Genomic DNA, 24793 nt, shown 5'->3' with positions numbered 1-24793 from the left:
GGAAGAAGTAAAAGTATCTCCATTCACCAATGTCATCGTCTCACGTGCAGAAAAACCCTCAAAAGTCCTCCTGGAAGCCTGTTAGAGCTCACACAGGAATTCAGCAAAGATGCAGAATTCGAAGTCAACACCCCAAAACACGTAACGCAAAAAAGAAAATCAGAAAATTTTTTCCGTTTACAGCGGCACCCAGAAGAATAAAGTAACTGGGAGCAACTGGGACGGCATTAAGTAAATGCAGAGACTGGGAGACCTGATACCGCACACGTCAGGGGGCGTGGGGGGGCTGCATGAATGGGGCGGGGCGCTGCGAAGCCCAGGGAACGCCATCGATCACATTTTACTAACTCTGGGCGGTGCCAGGTGGGTCCTGGAGATATGGGGGGGGGGCACTTGGAAAGCAGGTGATCGTCTAACCACTGTGCTGCACACCTGAAACCGATACACAACGAAACTGAACGTAAACTGCGGTTGAAAAACTTAAGACATAAATCTACTGCAAGAGAAAACCACACAAGCACAAAAGGCAGGGCAGCCTCTGGCACCCTCTCGGGTCCAGAAAGATCACGCGGAACAAGTAGGAAGGGGCCTCGGAGCCACCGCCGGAGGGGCAGGCCGCCTGGGTCACCTCTAAGCATCCTTCTGCTCCAATGTCCTCCCTCGAGTCCAAAAGCTCGGATGGCGGAGATGCTCGTGACTTGAAGTCCAGTACCTGTTTCCATGGTGACGTGACGGCACTGCCCAGGCCACCTTCGGTCAGCTTCCCCAGCAGCAAGCGCACGGATGCACACCCGCAGATGCCCCTGTGCATGTGCACACACCTACGCACACCCCGTGCACACACAGGCACTCCCAGCAGCACAGCCTCCCCCTGAGGCGCGACCCTCCCGAGGGCACGGAAACCTGCTGTATCTCCACGGCCCAGAAAAGACTACTTACTCTTCCTCAGATGGGAAAAAAAAAAACACCCCAGACCCAGGTCAAGGCCGCAGCTGGAGTCAGAGCAGAGTCACACCAGCCCCGACGCTTCAAAGGCACGGCTGGAACTCGGCCCAGATGCCATCAGGAAAGCAGTGGACCACTTCCTGGCCATTTGCTCGGCGCCCCCACCTCACCCCCGCCACCCTTGCAGGAGCTCTGTCAGTTAGTGGGTGTGGTAAGGGCTTTGTTTGTTCTTTCTCCTTTAGTCATTGCAACAACCGCTTGGGCAAGGTGCGGTGTTACTATTGGCCCCATTTACAGACCGGCAAGTGGAGGCTAAGGGGGGTGGGGGTGACTTCTCTGAGGGCACAGTTACTGAATGGCAGAGCCAAGACTGGGGCTCAGACCGGTTTGATTTCCGGCCGCAGTCACCCGCAGCTCCTCCGGGAAAGCACGCCATCCCATCCTGGCCCAGTTCCTTCTCCGTGGTCTCAGGTTCCAGAACTGTGAGTGGGGGCAGGGCTACCAACCTCCCCAAGCCCAGGTGTGATAGTTTGAGTGGCGTCTCTGAAAATTCACGTCCACTCCCAGCCTCCGACGGTGACCTGATTCGGAAATGGGGCCTTTGCAGCTGTGATTAGATGCATTGAGGTGGGGTGCTGCTGGGTTGGGGTGCGCCCCAGATCCAATGGCCATCGTCCTCAGGAAAAGAGGGACAGAGACCCAGACACACAGAGAGGGAAGGAGGCCAAGCAACAGCGAAGGCAGAGACAGGAGTGAAGCAGCCGAAAGCCAAGGACCTGGGGCCCCATGGGAGGGGGCGGAGTCACGTGGGCCTGGGGCCAAGCACAGACCTAACAGGGCCAGGATCCTTCAGAAACAGGGGGCCCCAGGGGTGGTGGGCTGATGAGGGTGGTAGGGGGGCAACCCTCAGGGTGCGGCTTGGAGCTGTCCAGGGTCCTGGCCAAGCGCCTCTGACAGCTCGCTCTGAGCTGAGGGTTTGCTGGGCCTCTTCTCCAATGGGGGACTCTCTCCCAGCCAGGCCAAACTGGCGTGTTTTTAAACCTTTCACACGTATATCGAGCACTGGCCGGGCACGAGAGGAGGCTTGGGTGCACAGGTTCACCCATCCTGTTCCCGGCCTCATGGAGGAGGTGGCTGGTTCAGCAGGTGGCCTGCCCCTTGCAGCCATCCCAGCTGGTAAGTGGCACCAGCGGGACGTGAATTAAGGTCTTGCTCTTCTTCCCACAAAAACGCAGCTGCCTTCCCTGACGCTCCCTGCATGTCATCAGGCCCAGCCCACGGCCACGCACGCCCGGGGCTGCGCCCCGAAGCCCACGAGCAGCTGACTCCGGTTCCACATGCACCCATGCCCCGCCGTGGACAGGCCAGCGGAGCGGGGGGTGCTTTGCACACAGCCCTGTAGCCCAGGCTGGGCCCAGACAAGTCTGTTGAGTTTAAACTTCTCTTTTTAACAGCGCCGCCGAGATCTAACTGCTATGGGTTCACACCCGTGAAACCTTCACACAATGGAGATCATGTGTTTGTCCGACTCCCACACGGGGCAGGGAGACCCTGGGACGCGGGGCCAGATGCAGGTGGGACAAGCGAGGCAGCCGGAGGAGGGGAAGCCGGCCCTCGAGGCAGGTGGTCATCCGTGGGGCTCGGGGGAGGGAGAGTGTGCGGTGGGCAGCCTGGGTCCTGCGAGGCTTCACGTGGAAAGTTGTGAATGTGTTACATGAGTCGGAGGCATAAGGTTAGATGTTCAATTGAAAAAAAAAAACACCTTGAAAGAGCCAATGGAGATGGCAGGTGTTTTTGAGGGACCCAGAGTCAGAGGTGATTAAATGTTTGAAAGAGCTTTGGATGGTCTAGAAGCTAAAAGTCAGTCCCCCACGTGCCACCGCCTCGCGTGCCATGCAGAGCCAAGGGGCTGCCCGCCGTGGTCGGGGGCTCCCTGGGCTCGGGCAGGAATTAAGAAGCCACAGGACAGACGTTTGCCTGGCCGAGCGCTCTCCAGGGTGCCCGGAGCTGGGGGGCTGATGGCAGTCGCTTCTTCTCTCCCCGCTCTCGGGGAATAATTACAGTGAGTGGTTCGAGAGGGAGCTGAGTGGCGCTTCTGACGCCGCCTGGAGCAAACAGCCCCCCCGGAGCGGCCGAGCCAGCTTCTGCTCTCACCCCGGCCAAGCTTCCTGCATTGGGAATCTGCTTGAACCACAGCAGCTTCATCGCGCTCCGCCCAGACGGGCGCTGGGGGTCCGGGCTCTGCGAGAGCCTGGCCGGAGGGGTAGGAGCCACCGAGCAAACCTGACGATGGTCCGGTTTGCCCAGGTCCCCAGGCTCCAAAGGGCCTAGTGGTATCGTTCCCTGCCAGAGGTGGGGGAGGAGGCAGCAGGGCCGGGGGAGCCACAGCTGGGCCCAGAGCGGGTTTAGAGGCAAACCCTCAACTGGGAAGGAAGCTGCCAGGCTGGGCAAAGGGCTGGGGCGCCGAGGGTGAGCAAGAGCTGGCGGGGAAGCTGGGACGGGGCTGCCACGCAGCAGGACTCCGGCCAGTGGGGTCAGGTCTGGGCCACGAGCATGGGGTCCTGGACTCCGGGCCCCGCCAGGCCCCACCATGTCGAAGTCTGGTCAGGCACAGAGTAGGGAGGCCAGTGACGCCGGGGGTAGGGTGGGGTGGCATTCTCTGGTTTGTCACAGGACACTGTTGTCCTCAAACTCGTATGTGACTTGACAAGACAGCCACGTCAGCCACGCAGCCGCCAGCACGGGGAAGGGACGGGTGGACCTGGGAGGTGGGAGGCAGGCTGGGTGCTCTTGGGCGGATCATTGGATGTCTCTGGATCACCTACCTTCCCATCTGTCAAAGGGGCAGTCACAGACCAAACTTCTGTGCCTCCTCCCCTACCTCAAAAGGCCTAACCTCGACAGTATGAAGGGGTCAGGCCTTTGGGGGGCGATCGGATTGTCCGGGTGGCGTCCCCGTGCTGGGGTGAGTGCCCTTATAAAAATACCCCAGGGAGCCCGGTCCCCTCTGTTATATCAGGCCTGGCGAGAAGGTGGCCACCAAATTGGTCAGCTCCTTGACCTTGGACTTCCCAGACTCCATAGCTGTGAGCTACGGACCCACAAAGCCACGGACGTCCACGGGGCACTGCGGGTGCCTGGCGCCGTGCTTGGCAGCCAGCCCCCGACCCACCTGTATCATGTAGAGCTGGGCGATGCGGTACTCCTCCACGGTCATCGGCAGAGGGATCCGGTATTCCTTTATGATCATCTTGGAGTCCGAGCCTTCCCGGCGACGGGGAACTGCGTGTTGGGACTTCTAGGCGAGGTTCCTTAAATAACCATGACAAAGCTCACCAAGGACCCCTGAGGGAGAAAGAAGGGACAGGAGAGTCACTTGGTGAAAAGGCTGGTGGGTACAAGGCCACCGAGGAAGGGCCTGGTCGAGACCTGAGGCTGGAGTTCTAGAGCCCAACATGTGACCTTGAACAAGTCCCCTCCCCTCCCCAGCCCCCATTTTCCCTGTTTGCTAAGTAATCCTGTGTAGAGAGTGTGTGTCAGCGCTGATCAGCCACAGAGAAATACACAACTGTCATCCTACTGGGGGGGTAAGGGCACGGGGAGGGGGATGGGAGGGCGTCACATCTCGGGAGCGTGAGAGCACCGCGCTCCTGTTTCACGCGCAGTCCTAACGAGCCGCAGCTGCAGCCCCCAGCGGACGCCTCCTCCCATGTGACTCGGGCCTGGGTCTCGGACGAACGAGAGACAGGGAAGAAAAATGGGCGCATTGCGCAGCCTGTGGACTACATCTCAACACAGCGCTTTCAGAAATAACCTACTCACAGGAGCTTCTGCTTCAGGTGACAGAATACACGTGAGGTATATGTGCACCTCGATTTTTCAAAAATAAAAACTTAATGCTTGAAGGAGGCACACTCCCAGTGACCGGGGAGATCAAACCGCCGGTCGTGATCTACCCGCTACAGGGCGTGAACGTCTCTGGTTACCCCGGAGGGGTCACACGCGGTCAGCTAGAGGCCAAGTGAAGATGGGCTGTGGCAGAGTCAGGACAGTGTTTTGTATTTCGGAAGGGCTCCCAGGGACCAGAGGCCGCATGATAAGAGCGAGGGCCAACCCCGGGGCAGCTTCCCTGGGGTGCCGCCCAGAGGCTGAGGCATGACTGGTTGTCTATTGGGGTCAGGGAGAGCGAAAACACCCAACTCTGGGGAGAGTGGGCGGGGCCAGGGGATGATGAGAGAGATTCTTTAATGGGCTCCTTAGGAAGAGAGACAGAGGGGGTGAGTGTCACAGAAATGGGTCCCCGGGCCAGCAGCCTGCAGAGACCCCCAAGATGTTTGCTTCTTCACCACAGGTAGCACCGTCACCCCAAAGCCCCAGCACCAAACCCGCATCCTCACGCCTCCAAGTGCTTCAGGTACAGTCCAGAGAGGCATCTGTTTAGCAAGCCAGAGTTTGCCTGCTTTGTATACCCCATGAAACTGCACCCCCTCATCTGGTAGCCAAAGATAAGACAAACCCAGAGCCATGAAAGAGCCCAGATGAGGGACTTCTGTGGCCCAGGACTCGCCTCGTCTCTGCGAGTCCTGGCCTTGCATTTAGTCCGGCAGGAAGGTCAGGCCTGCTGGCCTGCAGCCACGCCTCCCGCGGTCAGTTCAGAAATCGGCCCAGACTTCCTGTTGAAGATGGCCGGGTAGGAGCATTTCCGCTCTAGGTCCTCCCTGGAAAACCGCACCAACCCACCAGACAGAAAATTGCTATGATGGAATGAGGACATCAAAACAGCCTGTAGCCACGGCCGGTGTACCACCGAGTCCGTGCCGGGCACACGGAACGACCAGAGCACCGACGTCTGTTCCAACCCCAGATAAATGCCCCCCTGCCCAGGGGTGTGGCCAGGGTCCGGGAGAGCAGAGGCGTCCTCCTGTCTCTTGTTTCATTTTTCCACTCCTGGAAGTGTCACACACACAGAGAAACGCGCACACTGCGTAAGGCGCGTGGATTTTCACACACTGAACACACCTGCATGACCGGCACCCCGGTCAGGAAACAGAAAACTCAGCCGTGACCGGTGTGGCTCAGGGGGCTGAGCGCCGTCCCACCAAGTAAAGGGCTGCCCGTTTGCTTCCCCATCGCGGGGCACACGCCCGGGTTCAAACACCCGATCGATGTTTCTCTCTCACATCAGTGTTTCCCTCCCTCTCTTCCCCTCCCTCTAAAAATAAGATCTTTTAAAAAACGAAACAAACCACCCTGACAGTGCCCCCCGCCTGTGCTCCCTTCTCGTCGCATCTCCCCGCCACGCGCAGCCTCTGTGCTGCCTCTGGCCCGGCTCCAGACTGGATGTCCGCCTGTGAATCGCCTGCATGTGGCTGTCTGTGCCCGGGGACGAGCATCTCGCGTGGCACCACGCTGCACAGGCCCCGCGGGTTCCGGCTCCTTGGGATCAGCGCTGTGTTCCTGGGGTCCGTCCGCACCGATTCCCACCATTGCGGGTCGTTCACGCCCACTGCTGTCCCTCGTGTTGGGGGGTGCGTGTATTACAATGGACGTGACCGTCCCGACACTGAGGGGCACTTGGGCGATTTCCGCTTGGGGGCTGCTGGGCACGATTGAGTGCCCACGCAGAGACGCGACCGCACGTTCTGGAATGGAGGAAGAGTGACAGCTGATGGGAAAATCGTCCCGACGTGCCGTCGTTTCTGGGACAGAACCTAGTTTTCCAGCTGAGGGGGATGCCGGGAGGGAGGGGAGGCTTAGGAGGGAGGGCGAAGGGGCCGTGAGGGGCTGGCCCTAGGACAAGAGAGCGGAAGACCCACGGGGCTTTGCTGTGCAATGCCGGGACCACACGGACCCCGAAACACGAGAGAGACAGAACCCTGGGGCAGGGTGCGCGACCACTCTGGGAGGAGAGTGAACCCCAAATGCGGCTGCAGTCTGCTCCCCACTTCTTCACACACTGCTCTGTAGAAGGAATAAAGGAAGGAGCCCACACGGGGCCCATGAATGAAGGGTGGGAGGCCAGCAAAGAGCGTGCATCACATGCGGATTCATCCAGAGAAGCTTGGAGACACTTCAGAGAAGCCGTCCTCCCCCGACAAAGAGGAGCCACAGGTGTAGACTTAGAGACTCGTCGGGGCAGAGACGTGGAAGACAGGAGAAATGATCTGGCGACAGACAGAGATGAAAACGGACGGGCGAGCTAGGGGAGCTCAAGGGAGAAATGGGAAAGAACCATAAATAGAGCACGTTTTTAAAAACCACAGTATAAGCAATGAATAAATAGGCGAATAAATAGTGTGACAAGTAGGGGTGTGGTGGGCAGGCTGGAGGGCAACACAAAGATTTCTTCTTAAGGATTTCATTTTATTTATTTACGCTAGAGAGAGGGGAAGAGAGGGAGAATGAGAGGGAGAGAAACGGCAATGTGTGGTTGCCTCTCGTGCGCCCCCTGCTGGGGAACTGGCCTGCAACCCAGGCACGACCCCCTGAATCCAACCTGCGACCCTTTGGTTCACAGGCCAAGGCTCAGTCCACTGAGCCACACCAGCCAGGGTGATTTACCACAATTGTAAAGAAATTAACAATGCAGTATACCCAAACCCATTGAATCACAGTTTGAATGAGTAAGTTGTACGCTATGTGAATTACATCTCAATAAAGCTGTTTTAAAAGCCGTTCTCTTTTTCTCCCTTTCACCTGTTAGGAGCTATTATCACTTACGAGGGAGAAATGTTTTTCTGGCGTTGAGCAGCTCCGTTCTGTCTCATGGTAGATAAAGGCAAACAGAAGGTTTGTCTCTGGTCACATTCAAGATGAGTTTTTACAACACAAGCAGAGCACGGCCCGTGTGTTAAAAGCACTTGCTCCATTTATCAGTCTGTATTGTGAATGGGAGGACATGGAGTTAAAAATTAAAATAATTAATTAATTGATTAATTGATTAAAAATTAAAATTTTTTTTTAAATTTTTAAAAAAAGCACTTGCTCCCACTCTGTGTGAATAAATCTACCTGCCGACCAGCCCAGGCTGCTGCTAGCTGGGTGCTGGTGAGGGTTAGGCCAGGGTGGTGGAATTGGGGGCTGCTTTTCCTCTGTGACTCGACTGCTCCGCCAGCGAAGGCGGGGGGGATTTGTGTTGAGCCAGCCCCAGGAGGGCAGTCCGTGGACATCGGTGGGCTTTGGGTCAGCCAGACCTCCCTGCAGTGACCACGGGCGAATTCCTGAGTCTGTCTGATCTTTCCTTTGACCTTTGACAGAAGCCTCCCATTGAGCCCAGAAACGCTCAGCGTGGGCCCCAGGGGACGCCGGGCTGGTGACGGACAGCTCAGAAAGGCAGGCGTCCAGGACTGTGCGGGGGCCCAGCTGCTGGGCCGGGCGGCAGACATGAAGTCTGTGGCCACAGGGGAGGACAGCCCAGCTCCTGGAGCTGCAGGACAAAGGTTGGCAGGTCCTGGTGCACACGACAGGGTCCCCGGGCGGACACTAGCCCCTCCTGAGAGAAGGCAGAGTGCTTCGCTTGCCCACCTTCCCCACCCCCCCCAACCCCCAGCCCTCCTAGCCCGCCAGCTGAACCCTCAGACGGTCTTGTCACCCGTGCTCCGGCTGCCCAGGCGCACAGGGCAGACATGCATTTCATCTCCGTCCCCGAGGGAGTCGTGATGGGCGGACAATCTGTTCACTGCTTTGCACAGGGCGTGTGGGGGGCGCGGCACAGCAGGGGGGAGAAAAGGCCACTGCAAGTCCTGAGAGCCCCTTCTGTGAGGGAAGCCAGGCAAGGGGTCGGGTGACCGGCACACACGGACCCCACGGCCCCTCTGTAGGGAAGTCACGGTGGACCCTCCAGTGGGCCTCTCATGTGGCCTGTAGACCCTGGTCTCCAGAAAAAGCCCTGGGCTTTCAGAACCTCTGTATTCCTGACCCTGGCCCCACGTTTATCGGTGTCTTTGAGGAAACAGCAGGGCCAGAGGACATCAGAGTGGAGGCCACCGGGCATGGCGACCAGGGAACCCAGGGGGGACAGGGCTCACCCCGGAAGAGGTGCACGGCCCAGGCAGCATCTACCTGTGTCTGGAGCCCTGGCCTGGTTGGGAGGTGGGGGTCCCCATCCTTGTTCTCAGGTGGCCTGTCCAGCCAGAGCCCAAAAAGGGAACAGAGCCCTGGCTGGTGTAGCTTGGTGGATTGAGCGCGGTCCTGCAAACCACATGATCGCGGTTCGATTCCCAGTCAGGGCACATGCCAGGGTTGCAGGTCAGTTCCCAGTTCCCAGCAGGGGATGCATGAGAGGCAACCATACATTGATGTTTCTCTCTCTCTCCTTCCCTTCCCCTCTAAAGATAAATAAATAAAATCTTTTTTAAAAAAGGGAACAGAGAGGACAGGCCTGCCGCTGACCAAAAATGTGTGGTACCACCCAAAAGGTCAAGGCCAGGGGCCCAAGGTCATCAGGGACCCTCCGGGCATCATAGGGAAAAGGCAAGAGAGAAACAGCTTCAGGATCAAAGGGGCAGCATGACTGGGCTAGAGGGGCTGCCGTGAAGACTGGGGGGTCATCGGGGTGGGGCTCGGAGGGGGCGCAGATGGCATGGGTAGGAAGGACAAAGAAGTCCTTCAGGCAGAAGCCACAGTGGGACACCCCACCTGGGAGGGGAAGCAGGACCAGTGAGTTCACAGACCGAATCTGTGTTCCCTCGATGAGCCAGGGTGTGATGTCCGATGGAGTTTGGGAGGAGGCTGTGTGGGGACAGCGGGTGGAACCCGCCCAGACGCCGTTCAGCCGCGTGCTGCCCACGAGGGCTGGCGCTATGCCGAGCTGGGCCAGCGGAGCAGGGAGGACGGGGCCACGGGCAGCCTCTGGGGACTGGGGCCTCTAGAACACCCCTTTTGGCTTTCTGGGGTCTCCCCTCCACTTCCTTCCTCTGCCGGCTGCTTTTGGAAACGGCTGGTCTCCGATCGGGGGGCCTGCGGGGGTGAGGTTGCAAGGACGTTATCTAGGAAGGCAGGCTCTAGAGGAATGGAGGGGGCCACGGGGGGGGCCCGTTCTGTGTGCCCCAGGGTGGAGGAGTGTGTATAATAAGTTAAGGATCAGCGGCTTCTCTGTTCCCTGAAGGTAAACTGACAACAAGCTCACAACTATCAACAACTGAATCTTAAATAAAATAAAATAAGCAAACAACTAGAACAGGAACAGAATCACAGAAATGGAGATCACATGGAGGGTTATCAGCAGGGAGGGGGAAGGGGAGCAAATAGGGGAAAAGGTACAGGGTATAAGAAGAATTGGAACAAAATAGACAGGAACGTTAAGAATAGCACAAGAAACGGAGAAGCCAAAGAACTTGTACGTACGAAGAATTTGTATGTCCGACCCACGGACATGAACTAAGTTGGGGAATGCTGCAGCGAGTGGGGGTACCGGAAGGGGCAAAGGGGGGAAATACCGGGACAACTATTATAGCACAATCAATAAAATGTTTTTTAAAACCAAAGCCAGCACGTCCCCCGAGAAAGTCTGAGCTGGAAGGAGCTGGGGCTGGGGGGATCCCTGCCCCAGAGTGGTTCCACCTTTACCCGTTAGACACCGGACTTCCACCCAGAGGACCCTGCTCCAGCCCAGATACCACTCTGTGAGCGAGGCGATGGCACCTGGGCTTCGCGGGTGTGCAGAGATGGAGGCCAGGGCACGCCCTAACCTCCACGTCCCCAACCCGCCGACCCACCGAGAGGAAGATGGGGCTCCAGGCACCCTGCAGTCACCGACCTTGCAGGGCAGGCAGTCACTCTGCTCGCGTGTGCCCGAGTGCCAAGCCGGGGACGACTGCCAAGTCACTGCAGGCCTTGTCACCAGACCCCGAGGGACAGCAGCCGCCTGGGGGCACCGCGGAGCCTGCCCTGCTCTGCCGCACTGGGAACGGCTTGGCGGCCACGGGAAGATGCACCAGGGTTTTGCCCTGGCCTTCTCTGACGCCCCGGCCCAGACAGCCCCAGGCAGGATGGCGGTGGTTTCTATCGGCCTGGTGCAGAGAGCAAAGCGGAGGCGGAGAGGGGGGCCCCCTGCTCCAGGGCTCGGCACCCCGACTTTAGGACTCTTACACCCTTATCGGGCCTGCCAGCTCCCGCCTGGCTTGTCAGGAGGAGGGGAGAGGTTTCCTGTGAGGGCACGAGAAGCGAGACTCAGATACTCCAAGACAAGCGTGAGGGCAGCAGCTGGAACGCCCTGCTTTGGGGACCCCGCTGCCACTGTGACCATCACATTGGTGCCACACTCTCCACACGGAGTACAGCCCAGACAGACGCCGCTGGACGCTCAGATGTGACAACGGACACCAACGCAGAGGGACTTTGGGCCGGCCGGGGGCCTGTTTTGGAGCTGCGGCCCCCACCGCTGCTCCAGGAGTGTGTTGAGGGGCCCTGTTCCCCCGGCTGGCCCCCTCGCCTGGCACTCCACACTGGCTACTGCCTACCTGCCCTGATCTTCCTTCGCTTCCTTTCCTCAAACTCCCACAGTCAGGCCCTCCCTCCTTCCCTCCCTCCCTCCTGCACCTGCCCCCCCCCCCGTGGCAACTGTGAACACTTCGGGGCTCCCCCCACCCCGCCCTGATCCCTTGCCCTCCCGTGTACCCAGTGCCATTCTTGTCTTCTTGTCATTCTAGAACCTTCTCCGGCAGCGAACTCTCCCCCATCCGTTTTGGTCCCTCTAGTGAGGTCCGGACCCTTCCCGCCAGCGGGCCAACGCACAGTGACACTTTCGATATCCACCAAACCAACACCCCACAGCCCGTGCACACTCTCTTTTTAAGATAACTTTTTTAAAAAATCTTTCAGACAGGGGAAGGGAGAAAAGAAAGGGAGAGAAACATCAGTGTGCTTGCCTCTCTAGCGCCCTCCACTGGGAACTGGCCCACAACCCAGGCATGTGCCCTGACTGGGAATTGAACCAGTGACACTTTGGTTTGCAGGCCAGCACTTGACCCACTGAGCTACGCCAGCCAGGGCAAGATAACTTTTAAAATTAACGTATAATTCATATGGAGCCTTATCTTCGTTTCAGGTGTACGACATAATGATTCGACCCTCAGCTCTCCTCGCCCCATTTCTCCGTTCCCCTTCGTAGCAAAACTCCTCTTCCAGGCTTGCCAGCCTCTTCCCACCCACCGGGCTGGGGAAGCAACAGGGGACGAGGCCGCCAGAATAGCCCACTGCCTGGGTCGGGGGCTCCGTGCTCGGCTAACCGTCATCCCCCACCCCAGCTGACCACACACAGGATCCTAGCACCTGGGCTCTGAGCCAGCCCATGAAGGGGCCTATCGGTCATCAGCTTCAAATCGGGATTTTTTGTTTTTGTCCAAAATCGAACAAAAGCTGGTGTCCTGTCACCCTGAAAGGATGACCTCGGGTCTTGGGGCACAAGCCCCTAGCTGGGGTTTTAGGAGACAGCGCCCCTAGCCCTGCCCCCTCCCACCCACCCTACTCATTGCACCCCCGGGCCCCTCTGCAAAAGCTGCAGCCCCCGGGCACAGGCCCAGCAGCGCTTTCTGGCTGTGATCCCCAAACCAGCAGGGCCCCAGCGACCAACGGGGTGCTCGGGACAGACACAGACTGAGAGCAACTGGGGGGTCAGAGCCTCAGCCCCGTGCCCTCGCTGCTCCCCGAGAGGAGGCTGGGGCAGGGGACACTCCGCCCGGCCAGCCAGCCCTGCCTCTGCCGGGGCTTCCCGGGCCTCACTGTCCCTGGTGCCCCGACATGCGGGAAACCAGACTTTCTGCTCGGTCCTGGGGCTTAGAAATCCCTGCCACTGCTTCCCACACTCAGAAGTGTGAATAAGTCATGAGTTACTTAATCCTCACACGTGCCTTGAGGGAGATACACTACCCCCACTTATCTGTGCATTCGATGGCATAATGCATTATTAACAGGGAGCTCACGTACCACACCATCCACCCTCTTCAAGGGCACAACTGGTGGCTTTTAACGTGTTCACAGAGTTACCACGTTAGAACACGTTCTCATCAGGGCTCGCACGCGGCTCCCACGCCCCCACCCCAGCCCCCCGACTCCCGTCACGCCGCTTTCTGTGTCGGTGGATGTGTCCGTTCTGCACATTTCCCAACATTGGAGTCACATGCTACGTGGCCTTCAGTGCCTGGTGTCTCTCACTCGGCATCAGGTTCTCAACATTCATCCAGGTTGTGGTCCGTGTCAGGGCTTCTTCGTCCCCTTCGGTGGCTGAGTCACAGTCCCCACAGGGTCATTCCGCCCCTTCTTACAGCCGAGGAAAGTGAAGGTGCCCTATCCCCCGTCACTCTGGAAGCATCGGGGTCCCCTTTATCTCTCCGTGTGGCCGGGACGGAAAGAGCTTCAGAACCGACGGTCGTTGTCCAAATTTGTATCGACCTCTACGAGTCTGTACCCGCAGCATCCGTCACAGAACTTCGTGGTTCACAAATGTTTTTAGCTTCAAACCCTTGCTTTTCCAGATCAGCCCCACGAGGTCGAAAAGGCAAGTGTGCCCATTTGGGGAAGAAATAATAAAGAAAAATGTGAGTGGTGCCTTCAAACCCGGAGAGATTTACTGATGGGTTGATGGCGGCCGCCTCTGAACCCGGATATACTGTGAGTGCGCAGGACGGCTTCCACAACTGTTCGCAGAGACGTGTTTTGGAGAAATCGTGATTCTCTTCCAGGTTATTTTGTAGTGAGCGCGAACCCGGGGACGGAGGGGCAGCCCTGCAGAAACCTCATCCGAGAGCAATCTCTTCATTTTATCACTGTGTTCCCCACCCATCTTGGAAATAAAGGTTGGGATTTCTTTCAAAACACAGACTCTTTGGTTCCAGCCCCAATCGGCCCCATTGCTGGGGAAAGGGCCTCATGCCCGACCCCACGCCTGGGGCCTTCCTCGGGGGCTGGGAGAGCACCTGGGCGGCTGACAGGAGGGCGGAGCTGTCTGACTCATCCTCCCGTCCTCAGCAGGGCTAGGGCGCGGCAGGGACCTGGCACTTAGTGGGGACTCAACAAGACCTGCTTGGCAGACAACCCCCAAAACCACCTCCCGGCAGATGACGCCGCAGAGCAGCCAAAGTGCTAATGACAAACTGCTCTGCTAGCAGCCCTCCGAGCAGAGACAGCCTCCGAGGAGAACAGCGCGCCCTCCCCACCACGTGCCGGGAATGGCAGACCCGCTTCCTGACTGTGTGTGACTCAGGCTGCTTGTGGAGCTAGGCTGGCCATCCCCCAAGAGCGTGTGCAGGGACAGGAATGACAGACAGACAGACAGGGCTGCCCACTGCCACCCACTGCAGGGCGGGGGACTGGCCACTCCCTCGCACAGGCTCAGGATTTACAGAGCAACGCACTCGGAAAGCCGGAGCTCGGAAGCAGCCAGGGCCAGGCGGGAGGAGGACAGCCCGGAGGGGCCGAGCCTCGTGACAAAGCCACACCGGAGAGTCCGGGGCCGAAGGCACAGAACCCACGTTGTACGGCCTGTGACCTAGGCTTGGCCTGCTGCGCCCTTCGGTGAGCCCAGGTCCAGATGCCTCAGGCCACCAGCAATTGGGTCCAAATGTTGTTCTACCCCAAAGGGAGCAGCAGGCCACGCTGGCTGGACCTGGGGCCCAAAAGCCCAGGCAAGGCCCCCAGGGGACTATGTGCACATGTGTCGGCACACGCAAACTCAGGGGACTGGACCATCTGCCCAGGTCCTATGCAGCCTCGCCCAGTGACCCATGTGGCTGTTACCACCAGGGAACACAACATGCCGCCAAGGCTCCCAGGTCACCACTGGTTTCTTCTTTACAGTCATCAGCTTCCCTTCATTGCCCCACAAAACCCTTACCCCTGACGGACACTGCCCTGCTCCAGGGAGGCAGGGGCGGAAGGAAAACATCCCAAGGGGAAAACGAGCGCCGGTCAGAAGGGCCCATCGCTCTCTGTCACCTTCTCCTGGCGCGAGGACCTCTCCGCTCTCAGGAACTGCCCATCAGTAACACGCACGGGGAGGAGGCACTGACCAAGTTTGCGGGGGAGTCCAGGTGAAGGTCGTTCCGGGGACTGGGCTGCAAGGAGGGCCAGGACCTGAGGGGAGAACCAGGCCACTCCTACGACCGGGCTACAAATGCCGCATTGATGTCCCCAGCGCCGTCCCCCCCCCACCCCAGAGTCACCCTCCATCCCTGCCTCCGTCTTTCACCAGTTCTAGGAAATGCCTGGTGATCCTCCCTTCAGAGGTGGCCTCTGGCTTATTTGGCTTTTCTTTCTGGGAATCTAATGAGGTGGATGTAAGGCGGTCTTCACACGCCTTGTCCTCTGTGCAGCGGCCTCGTCTCCCCAGCCCGTTGCCCTGGCGAGCTCTTCACCGCTGGCCTCCGGTCACTGGAGCCTTCTTCGGCTCAGACTGCTCTCCTGCAGAAATTCTCTTGGGTTCTTTTTCCAGTCTGCCCTGTCATTTTTAATGGCTTTTTATTTCCTGCATGTACTTGCAACCTTGCCTCTCGCTTATTTAAATGCAGCAAACGGCCCTGACCGGTGTGGCGCGGTTGGCTGGGCACCTTGGGCATCGTCCCTCAAAGCGAAGGGTCGCGGGTTCCATCCCAGGTCAGGGCACAGGTCTGGGTTGCAGGTTGGATCCCTGGCTGGGGCATGTGGGTGTGAGAGGAAACCGATAGATGTTTCTCTTGCACATCAGTGCTTCTCACCCTCTCTTTCTCCCTCCCTCCCCGCTCTCTAAAAATAAGTAAATAAAGCCTTTTCAGAAAAACAAAGGCTAAATGCTGCACGTGCGGTGATTTGACCACCGGTGCCTACACGCTGCCCGGGCTGCAGTTCCGAGGGTCCATTTCCGCTCCGGCCGGCGGTGCCGGCTCCGGCAGCTCAGGGCACCTGATCTCCTCTTCCACTTGGTTATTTTTGACTCTGAACGGCTCGCTTTCTGGGGAGGTTATTTGCAGGGAGTGATGGAGGCTTAGGACAGGGTCTGTTTTGCCTGAGAAGACCTCTGTTTGCTTCGGCAAGAGCCTGGGTTATCGCCCACCTGAGACCTCCCCACATTCCCAGCTGGCGGGTCTCTGAACCCTTTTCTCAGTTTCCCTCCCAAACACAGCGTGCATTTGTTTCCTGGCCACAGGTGCCATTAACTAGTGGCTTTGAGCGGCATACATTTACCTCTTACAGTCCTGGGGGCCACCACCAGTGCCAAATCGGGGGCCTCGGTGAGGTTGGCATCTTGCTCCAGGCTCTCTCCTGGCTTCTGGAAGCGGGGGCTGTCCCTGGCGTCACTGGATTGCAGGTACGCCCCGCACATCTCTTCTTGTCACCTGGCTTTTCTCTCTGTCTGTCGCTGGGTCCCTGTGTCCTCACATCGCCTTCTTCTGAGGACACTGGCCATGGGACTCGGCCCTGCTGTGCTCTGGGAGACCCCCACCGTAACTCGATGACACCTGCAAAGCCCCTAGTCCCAGGTAAGGCCACACTGATGGACACCAGGGGTCAGCACTTGGATGCAGCTTTTGGGAGACGCCGTTCAAACCAGCCTCTTCCCAACAGGCTGGACCCCGTCTCTCCGGGCAGCTGGGACCTCACGATTCCTATGTTTTCTTCTCAGCCTGGCCTGGCTTTCAAAATTGCATTGTCTCCACCGCAGCAGACGGTCTTCCTTCCTAGTCCCCGATCACCAGGTGTCCCTTCTGTCACCCCCCCAAAAAAAGGGGAACTGGCTCGCTGCGACCCCACCCGTGAACTACACCTGGAAACCCTCCTGCCTCCCGGGTGTCACTCTGGCCATTGTTTCCTTCTTCAGGCTGACCCCGTTCCACGCCATCTCTCAGGAATTCCTCACGGTGTCTTAGGTCCCAACGGCATGTCTTTGCCCGCGTGGACCCTGCACAGTACTCGTTTGATCTTACCGAGGGAGCCGGAGCGAGAAAAGAGGGCTGTGGCGTGCCCTCCCTCTGCAGGCCGCGCTCTCGGCCCTGCTTACATTTCCAGGAATTTTTTAAGTGTTTTTTTTTTTTTTCCCAAAGCGAACCTGCACCATTCTGCACGGGAGGCAAAGGCAGGAGGCTGCGCACAGCCTGTCCCCCTCCATGCAGCCTGTTGGGGACAACAGAGCTGAGCACCGGGGCCAGTCCTGGTGGCATTCGGGTCTGCAACTCCCGGGGCTGCTGCCGGTCCCGACTCCCACAGTGAGGCATCCAGGCAGGTCCCTTTCAGGCAGGTCCCCTTCTCGCCGGAGCTCGTGCACGGATGGTGCTTCCAGTTACCCCCAGGCCAGTGAGACTGATGGCAGGACGAAGCGCCCGCCTCTGCCCGTCCGCAGGCTGTTCACTTGCTGAGCAAACCTTTTTCTCTGAAAGGATGTAAGGGTCCATTTCGCTCTACTCCAAGGTCAGCAAAGGACTCAAGATTCCAAATGGTTGGAGGGGCTTTCCTTTCTCCAACCATCCTAAAGTCTCACAGTCGACCTTCCCAGTCCGCAGGCAGTTGGGGGCTTAGGGGGGAGGGGGGGCGGGCGTGGGGGGGACATAGCTGGTTGGGAGGGCGGACGTGGGGTGATGTCAAGTCCAGGGTCCTTGAAGTGGGTGGCTTTTTCATCACGCAGAGACATCGCCCTGACTTGTGGGCATTTTCCGTGAACCCGGGGCCCATAGTGACCTTGAAGGCTTCTCCGCGGCAGGAGGCGGCCACACCACAGCTGGGCCCGCCCCGTGCGCCCAGCGCCCTACTGGCATGGTGCTCAACAGACACAGTACTCGGGGTGAAAATGAAACCCAGCTCGGTGACATCTTGACACAGCTTTGCAGGAACAGCAGGCTCCTGTGTTCACGCTGCCCGGCTCTGCACGCCTGTTTGTAAACTCATCACACATCGGCAGGCTTTGCTCGGAGTCCAGTGTTTCTGAGCTGCTCGGCGGAGGGGGGAGCTCAGGCCACCGGATCTTCAGATCGACTTCCAACCCAGGCCCGAGGTGGGCGCTCTCCCTCCCGGGGGACTCCTAAGCCCCCTCATCTTGCTCCCCTCCCCCGAGGAAGCCTTCAGGGAGGGGGACATGGTGCCGGGGGCTCCCCAGGGACCTTCCACAAGTGTCCCCAATCTGCTAATAGCTGATTGCAGGAGAAATACGCGCACATTTGTAACACATTTGTAAATGTTCCACATTTCTACGTGGAACCTGTGTGGGAGCAAAATTAAAAGAAATGGGGAAGAGGTAGAGAGTGGCACCTTTTCGTCACGCGGTCACACCCACACACACCTTTCTCTGGGGCTCTTCCCCGTGATGTTAACGTGTTCCCACCGCTGCTCCCAGGGCCACCTGGGTCCTGAGACACTTCCTGGTCCCAGACCCCGTCGAACTTCCTCGAGTTAGCTCTGAGGGTCCCAGGACCGAGTCCCAGATCCTGGCTCCCGAGGTCAGGGTAAGGATGGAGGGTCAGTAGGAAGACCGTTGGGCTGAGCTGGGTCACTTGTCTGTCTCGCATAATCATGGCCTCAGTTTACCCATGTGGGAAGGGAGACTGGCATCTGGATGAGGCGGGAACACTCGGGAAGTGCTGGGACCTGAGGGGGAGCGTGGAGGCGGGTGTCCCGCGCCCACAGGGCCTGAGAGACCAGCTCCGCCTCCACTCAGAGCTGCCCCGGAGAGCTCTGCACCAGCCTCTCACCGGGAAAGCTTCCCGTGAACAGACAGATGTGGGCACAGCACCACCGGGGCCCCTCACCCCAGAGGGCGCCTTCGTGGGCCTGGGTCGGGCTTTCTGCGCCAGCAGCTCCTGACAACACCGGAGGCGCAGGACCAGACCGCTGCCTCCTTCCACCAGAACGGAAGTGTGGGGAAACTGAACTGCCTTGCCCACCCCTTCCAGCAAGCCCCCCTGGTTGACAGAGGAAGGCCCACAGTCATTCCACCCACCCCCTGGCCCCATGTGACATGGGCATTGCCCTCCCCAGCCTCGGGCCCTCTGGCGCTGGGGTGGCCACATTCAGCCTGGGCCCAGGGACCTGGCTGCGCCCACATTCGGGGTGCTACGTGTACTTGGTGCTCCCCAAGATTTCATTAAGAACGTGCCCCAACGGTTCCCCACAGGGCTTTGCAGTCCTAGGAGTTCCCTGCCCCCCAGGTCCGGCCCTTGGCCTTGACTGGGGACCAGGCAGGTGGGGACCAGAGTCGTTGGTCACCTTGGGCAAGGTGGAGTGTGGTGCAGCCTCCGATCCTAGACATGGGGGTGGGGGGAAATGTGTGTGTGTGTGTGTGTCTGCTATGGGAACCCCGAGAAGAGCAAAGGAGGGAATATCCCTGAGAGCACAAGTGGCCCTGTGAATCTCTCATCCCAGACATTCACGTAGTGGCCTGGGGAGACCCTGTGCCAGTCAGAGACGGGGGGCAGTGGGACGACGGGACCGGGGGCTGCTGCGGCTTCTCTCCACTTCCACAGGCAGCGGGCCGCACCCTTGGGCTGGGGCAGCCATCGGGCTGGAGGTGCGGGTGCTCAGAGCTCAGACCCCGGATACTGGGCCGACTGGGGCCAGCCTCCCGGGCTCCCCATCCCCGACACCCGCCCCAGCGGAGGCACAAGCCCTGGAGCCTGTGGGGGAGCAGGAGGGCAGGCGGCAGAGCCCGGAGTTACTGAGGAGGTGCAGGCATGGCTGGGCAGAGGCTGGAACTGGGTGCGGCTGTCCCCGCCCCCCTCTGTCCCGCTGCCCCAGTTCAGGGGGGTGCCGGGACCTTTCAGCTGCACAGACCCAGAGGTGCAGGGGCAGCCTTCCGGGCGGCCGGGCGGCGAGAACCAAAGCACACCTCGCTCCCTGAGCTTTTACCCCGCCAAGCAGGTAGGACCCGACACCCGCATTCCTTCCTTTTCGGCATTTCGTGGAAGAGTGAACCAAAGCTGGGAGAGACCGGGCACTTCGGCCACCATTCCCACCACAGACCAACAAATGGTTCTCTCAGAAAAAAAAAGTCGGCAGAAAACAACTGTGTCTCTGAACAAGGGACACAGGCCAGACAGGCAGCATGCAGGTGGAGTGTGGAGGCGGGGCGGCCAGGCCAGCACGGGGGACGCCCGAGGCGGGGGCAGAGTGCAGCCCAGAGAGACTTCCAGAGTGCCTGGGCCCAGGTGCAGTGCTCTGCACAGGTGCCTGGGGGCTCAGCAGGGGTCCATACGGGGACACAGATGGGCTCACAGAACTGGGAACCTGGAGGGGAGCTTGCAGTCCACCCCCACCACCATACAGATGGGGGATGAAAGCCTGAGGGGCAGGGGGTTGGGCTGCTCACCCACGGGTCACTGAACCCGTGCATCCACCCACCCACCTATAACACCCACATAGGCATGCACGTAACCACACACCCCCCCACGCAGCCATCTCTTCATCCGCCTACACATGTGCCCACGCGTGCACGCACCCACACACCGCACATGCACCCATGCACCCACTTACCCACTTACCCACCCACCCACGCTCGCACGCATCCCTCCTCCCCCTCCAGGGAGCCAGGGCAGCGCTGGGACTGAAGCCCGGGGCTCTCCACCACGTGCTGCGGCTCCCCTTCCCGGAGCCCCTGGCAGCTCAGAGAAACCTCTGACCCCGTAAGGGCGCTGAGAGAACGTCCCTGCCGGGGCTGCTGGAGCGGAGGTGCACCAGCGCCTGCCCTCAGCCCAGGTCACCGACGGCTCTGTGAACCCGGCAGAGGAGGAAACGGTGGTAGCCACAAGACCCCTCTGATGGCCCAGAGTGAGACCTGTCCCTGCACTGTGGCCCTGGGGTGTGGCTCCGCAGGGCGGAGGCCCACGGAGGCTCTCCAGTGGGCAAGAGGCTGAGCACAGGCTCAGGTCACGGGTGCCGGGTGGGTGGGGGGAATGGGAGGGGCCTGGGAAAGAGCACACACACGGTGGACACATGGATGCCCATGGGCTTCCTAGCCCACCAAACCCCAGGTGTGAGGGAGCCCCTGGCGGTCGGGGGGGTGGTCCCCAAGAACAGCAGGCCGATGGGGTCTGGGTAGAGCTGTGAGGTCCCCGGTGTGCCTGTGGCTTCAGAGAGCACTGTAAGGCCAGAGTGACATTGGCCTCCAGCTGCTGGGAGCAGACCGAGCAGGGTAAAGGAGGGACGCAGGGGCTCTCGCAAAAAAGACTGTCTGAGGGACAGGCGCTGTGGCGGGAGGGGGCCCCAGGGAGGCCCTGCAGCCTGGAGGGCTCCCGCCTCCTCTCCTCCCTGCCGCGCTGCCCTGTGTCCCTGAGGCCCCCTGCGCTTGGCCACCCCCAGCTTCAACGTGCCTCGGCGGCAAATCTGGGGAGACACGTCGCTGTGTCCCAGACCTGCTCCTGCAGAGACGGCAGGGTGAGAGGGCAGGGCTGAGCGACCGCACCTGCCCCGCTCACCTCTCTGTCCTTAGAGAAGATACTGAAAACTGTGAGCCTCAGTTTACTCGTCTGTAAAGGGGGTGTGGGATGCAGAGCACCCCACACCGTGCCTGGCAATACTGCCTACGGTGATATTAAAAGGTCTAACTGCCACGTGCCGCCTGGGGCTGGGTGGGTGGCGTCGGCCCGGAGCTCCGGGAATCTCGGGGCAGGGACACCGCGGTGGGCCCCGGGCAGGTACTCTTTGTAACTGGTGCAAAAGCAGAGGCCTTCCCCCCAGGCGAGATGCACTGAAGAGCGCAGAACTCCTTGCATTTTTCAGCAGCATCCAATAACCAAACCTGACATTTCTGCAGTGAAATACGTGAGCAGGGAATGCATTGAAACTAAAAATAGCCTCACCCAGGCTATAAATAGCCTCACCCCAGTTCAGGCGGGATTCTTACTGCCAAATGAGCTATGAAAAAGCGTTTGGTTTTCAGAGCTGGCCGGGTTTGGGAACGGAGGCTAAGGGACCGTGGCTCGGCACGTGAGCGCCTCTCCCCACAGGCTGGGAACAACCGTGCCTCAGCCCCGATGCGCCCCACAGCCGACACGGTCCAGGCGGGGGTCACACGCAGCCCGCCCTGAAGCTCGCCCTGCCTTGACCCGGGGATCACAGCACAAGGGGGTCGGCACAGAGCAAAAGCCAGCACGCACGTAAACACACACAGGGATGCGTCTGAATTTAATCACACCAGCTGCGGGCACGGAGGACGGAATGACAAGCACAGCTCTGGGAACAGAGCCCAGCCCCGTGCAGTCCCTAGTAGCCACCGACACCTGCTCAGGCCAACTCCTGCCTTCTCATGTCCCCAGGCCTGCACCTGGGTGAGGAGGAAGGGACAGGGATGAGGGGCCAGTGGCTTCCTCCTCTCTGGGCCCCAGAGGGGCCCTGAGAATGCCAAGGGGATTGGGACAGAGGGCTGGCACTGCCACTTCGGAGCTGGTGACCTTGGGCGGGCGGCCTGACCACCTCACACAGCTTTGTCCCTTCACCTGCAAAGTCCGGATAACTGGGCGTCACCGGGCTGTTTGAGGGGTGGCGTTCCAGGCCTGGCGCTTGGGAAATGCTGACAGCACTTCAATGCACAATATAAAAGCGGGGTTGAAGGGGCAGCCCCCCCCCAGGTCCAGCAACGCCCTCATGCCCCCAGGACTCCCTCACCAGGGCCCCTGTGTGAGTGTAGGAATTCAGAGTCTTCCGGCTGCTCTGCCTGCCACAAGAGAACAGGTTCAGGGTCCAGAGGGAAAAGCCTAGCGCAGGACAGGCTCAGCCTGGAGGAGGGGGCGGGGCATCAGGGGCAGAACACAGTCTTCGGAGCGGGAGCGGGCTGCCCCGAGCTCCCCCCTTCTCGTGGTCTAGGCAAGTCGCTCAGACTTTCAGACTCGGTCCTTCTGTGCATGCAGGTGGGGCCAACACCATGTGCCTGTGCAGCCCGTAGGGTATTGGGGGCAGGGGGGATTAAGAGGCAATGAATTTATAAAGCGCCCAGCAAACAAGACCCAAGAAACAGCAGCTGCCATTAACCGTGATGACAGTGACAAAGAGGATGGTGGTGCCTGCAAACAGGTGTCCCCTCCAGCTGTACCCTCACACTCAGAACAGTTGGGTTAGGAGAGGTAACTCAGCAATATTGCCACCAGCCTTCCCACCGCCTGTGTGGCACCGCTGTCCCTGGAATGACACGAGGATGTAGGCAGACCCACTGTCCCCCATCGCCGGCTGGAAAACGGAAGCCAAGAGAAGAACTGGGCCCTGGCCAAGGTCATTGGCAAGTGAGTCACGGGGAGGGAATGAGAACCCTTGATTCTGGGGCCAGGGCTCCACGAAGCCCATCCCAGGGGGCACCCCGAAGTGGGCAGCCTCCTGGCGCTCTCTGGGGGCATCTGGTGGCCCCGGCTGGGGTGACTTGGGGCAGAGGAGCTGGAGGGGAGGGTAAGAAGCGGGGGTGGCTGGGGTGCTGGGAACTGAGTCATCCTCAAGGCCGCAGCCCACCGCGCACAGTCTGGCTCTCCTGCCTTTGGCGGGGAGCCTGGGGCTATTTCGGGGAGCTCTGCACACAGCCCGCCACTTCCCTGCCAGGCTGACAGGGTCAGAAACGAGCCCAGCCCAGCAACAGCCCCGCGCCAGCAGGGTGGGAGGCCAGCAGGCATCTGAACAGCCCCGCGCTGAACAGCTGGACGGGGGTGGCGGGGGGGGGGGAACAGCACCCACCCCCCCAAAACCACTGAGGCCATGAAACAAACGCCCCTTGCTGGGGGCTGCAAGATGCCACGGGAGACTCCGGCTCTGCAAGCAGGCGGACCTGAGCTCAGAGTCACGCCTTGTCCTGAACATGTCACCCCACCACACTGGGCGTCAGTTCACCTGCGTGCGGGCGCACCTGTCGCCTCACAGGTTGGGCCGGGGCTGAACGAGGGAATACGTGGCTCCAAGCCACCTCTGCTGGGCAGCCCCCCACGCCCCGCCCTGCAGGTGCCTGGTGCCCACCCAGACCAGGTGCTTAGCCAACACCTGTGGTTGGAACACACACACGGGTGGGGGCGGGGGAAACGGGGCTGGGAGCTGAGGAAGGACCAGGGACGGGGAACCGCCATTCAGGGGTGTTTCCAAGGAGCCAGGCACCACGTGAGCAGCCGACATGAATCCCCGGGTAAGGGGCTTGTCTCCACCGTGATGTGTTTCTGAGGGATGAGACGCCAGGGCTCAGCGAGGGTCGTGACCTGCCCGAGGCCGCTCCGTAGTCAGCACCCGCAGGGGGCCAGCAGGCTCTGGAGGGAAAATGAGGCCCCCGGGCCTCGAAGGCCAAGTTCTGGGAGAGGGGCGATTGGGGGAAGGGCACTGGAACAACCTTCTTTCCTCCGGGGCCCGGGTTCCGGGCTTGGGCGCTAATCACAAATGAAGGGGATTCAGTACAGACGTTCTGGGATCTCCGGGCCCGGCTGGACCCTGGCCCTGTGCTGGAGTCCCAGCGGCCGAAAGACGAGGGCCACCCAAGTGTCCACGATGGATGAGCTGAAAAACAAATGTGGTCCATCTCCGCGAGGACGCCTAAAAAGGAAGGGAATGCTGGACCTGGAGGACACAATGTGACAAACAGTGGGCGGACCCACTGTGCGAGGCCCCCCCGAGGAGTCAAGTGCATGGTTGGAACACAGAACCGTGGGTGCGGGCGCCTGGGGACGAGGGGGGAGCGTGTGCTTCATGGGGATGGAGCGCCCGTCTGGGGGAGAAAAGAGATCTGGGGACGGAAGGCGGCGACGGCTGCAGAGCCCTGGGAACGCGCTTACTGCCCCCGAACGGTGCCCTTGACATTGCTCAAAACGGAAAATTTCACGTGACGTGTATCTTACAATTTACAAAACACAGGAAAGGAATTTTAGAAGCCCCAGAGTTGGCCAGCACAGGGTCTCCTTGCAGGGTGACGGGGATGTTCTGGAACCAGACAGAGGTG

General features: G+C 59.9%; 1 protein-coding gene across 7 annotated transcripts in view; it reads right to left on the bottom strand.

The window, feature by feature from the left end:
* PITPNM2 (phosphatidylinositol transfer protein membrane associated 2) overlaps positions 1 to 24793 on the bottom strand; it is a 107770-nt gene that overhangs the window by 25150 nt on the left and 57827 nt on the right. For all 7 annotated transcript variants that reach the window (XM_037051945.1, XM_037051948.1, XM_037051949.1 and 4 more), the window contains one exon: positions 4118 to 4290. In XM_037051945.1, coding sequence (XP_036907840.1) covers positions 4118 to 4195 — 78 coding nt within the window. In that variant the 5' untranslated portion in view covers positions 4196 to 4290. The remainder of the gene's footprint in view (positions 1 to 4117; positions 4291 to 24793) is intronic.

Source organism: Sturnira hondurensis, unplaced genomic scaffold, assembly GCF_014824575.4.
Source record: "Sturnira hondurensis isolate 20B ecotype Veracruz unplaced genomic scaffold, ASM1482457v3 Scaffold0007406, whole genome shotgun sequence".
NCBI classification, from domain to species: Eukaryota; Metazoa; Chordata; class Mammalia; order Chiroptera; family Phyllostomidae; genus Sturnira; species Sturnira hondurensis.
Note: the sequence above shows the minus strand (reverse complement) of the source record. Positions and strands in the feature narration are given on the sequence as shown.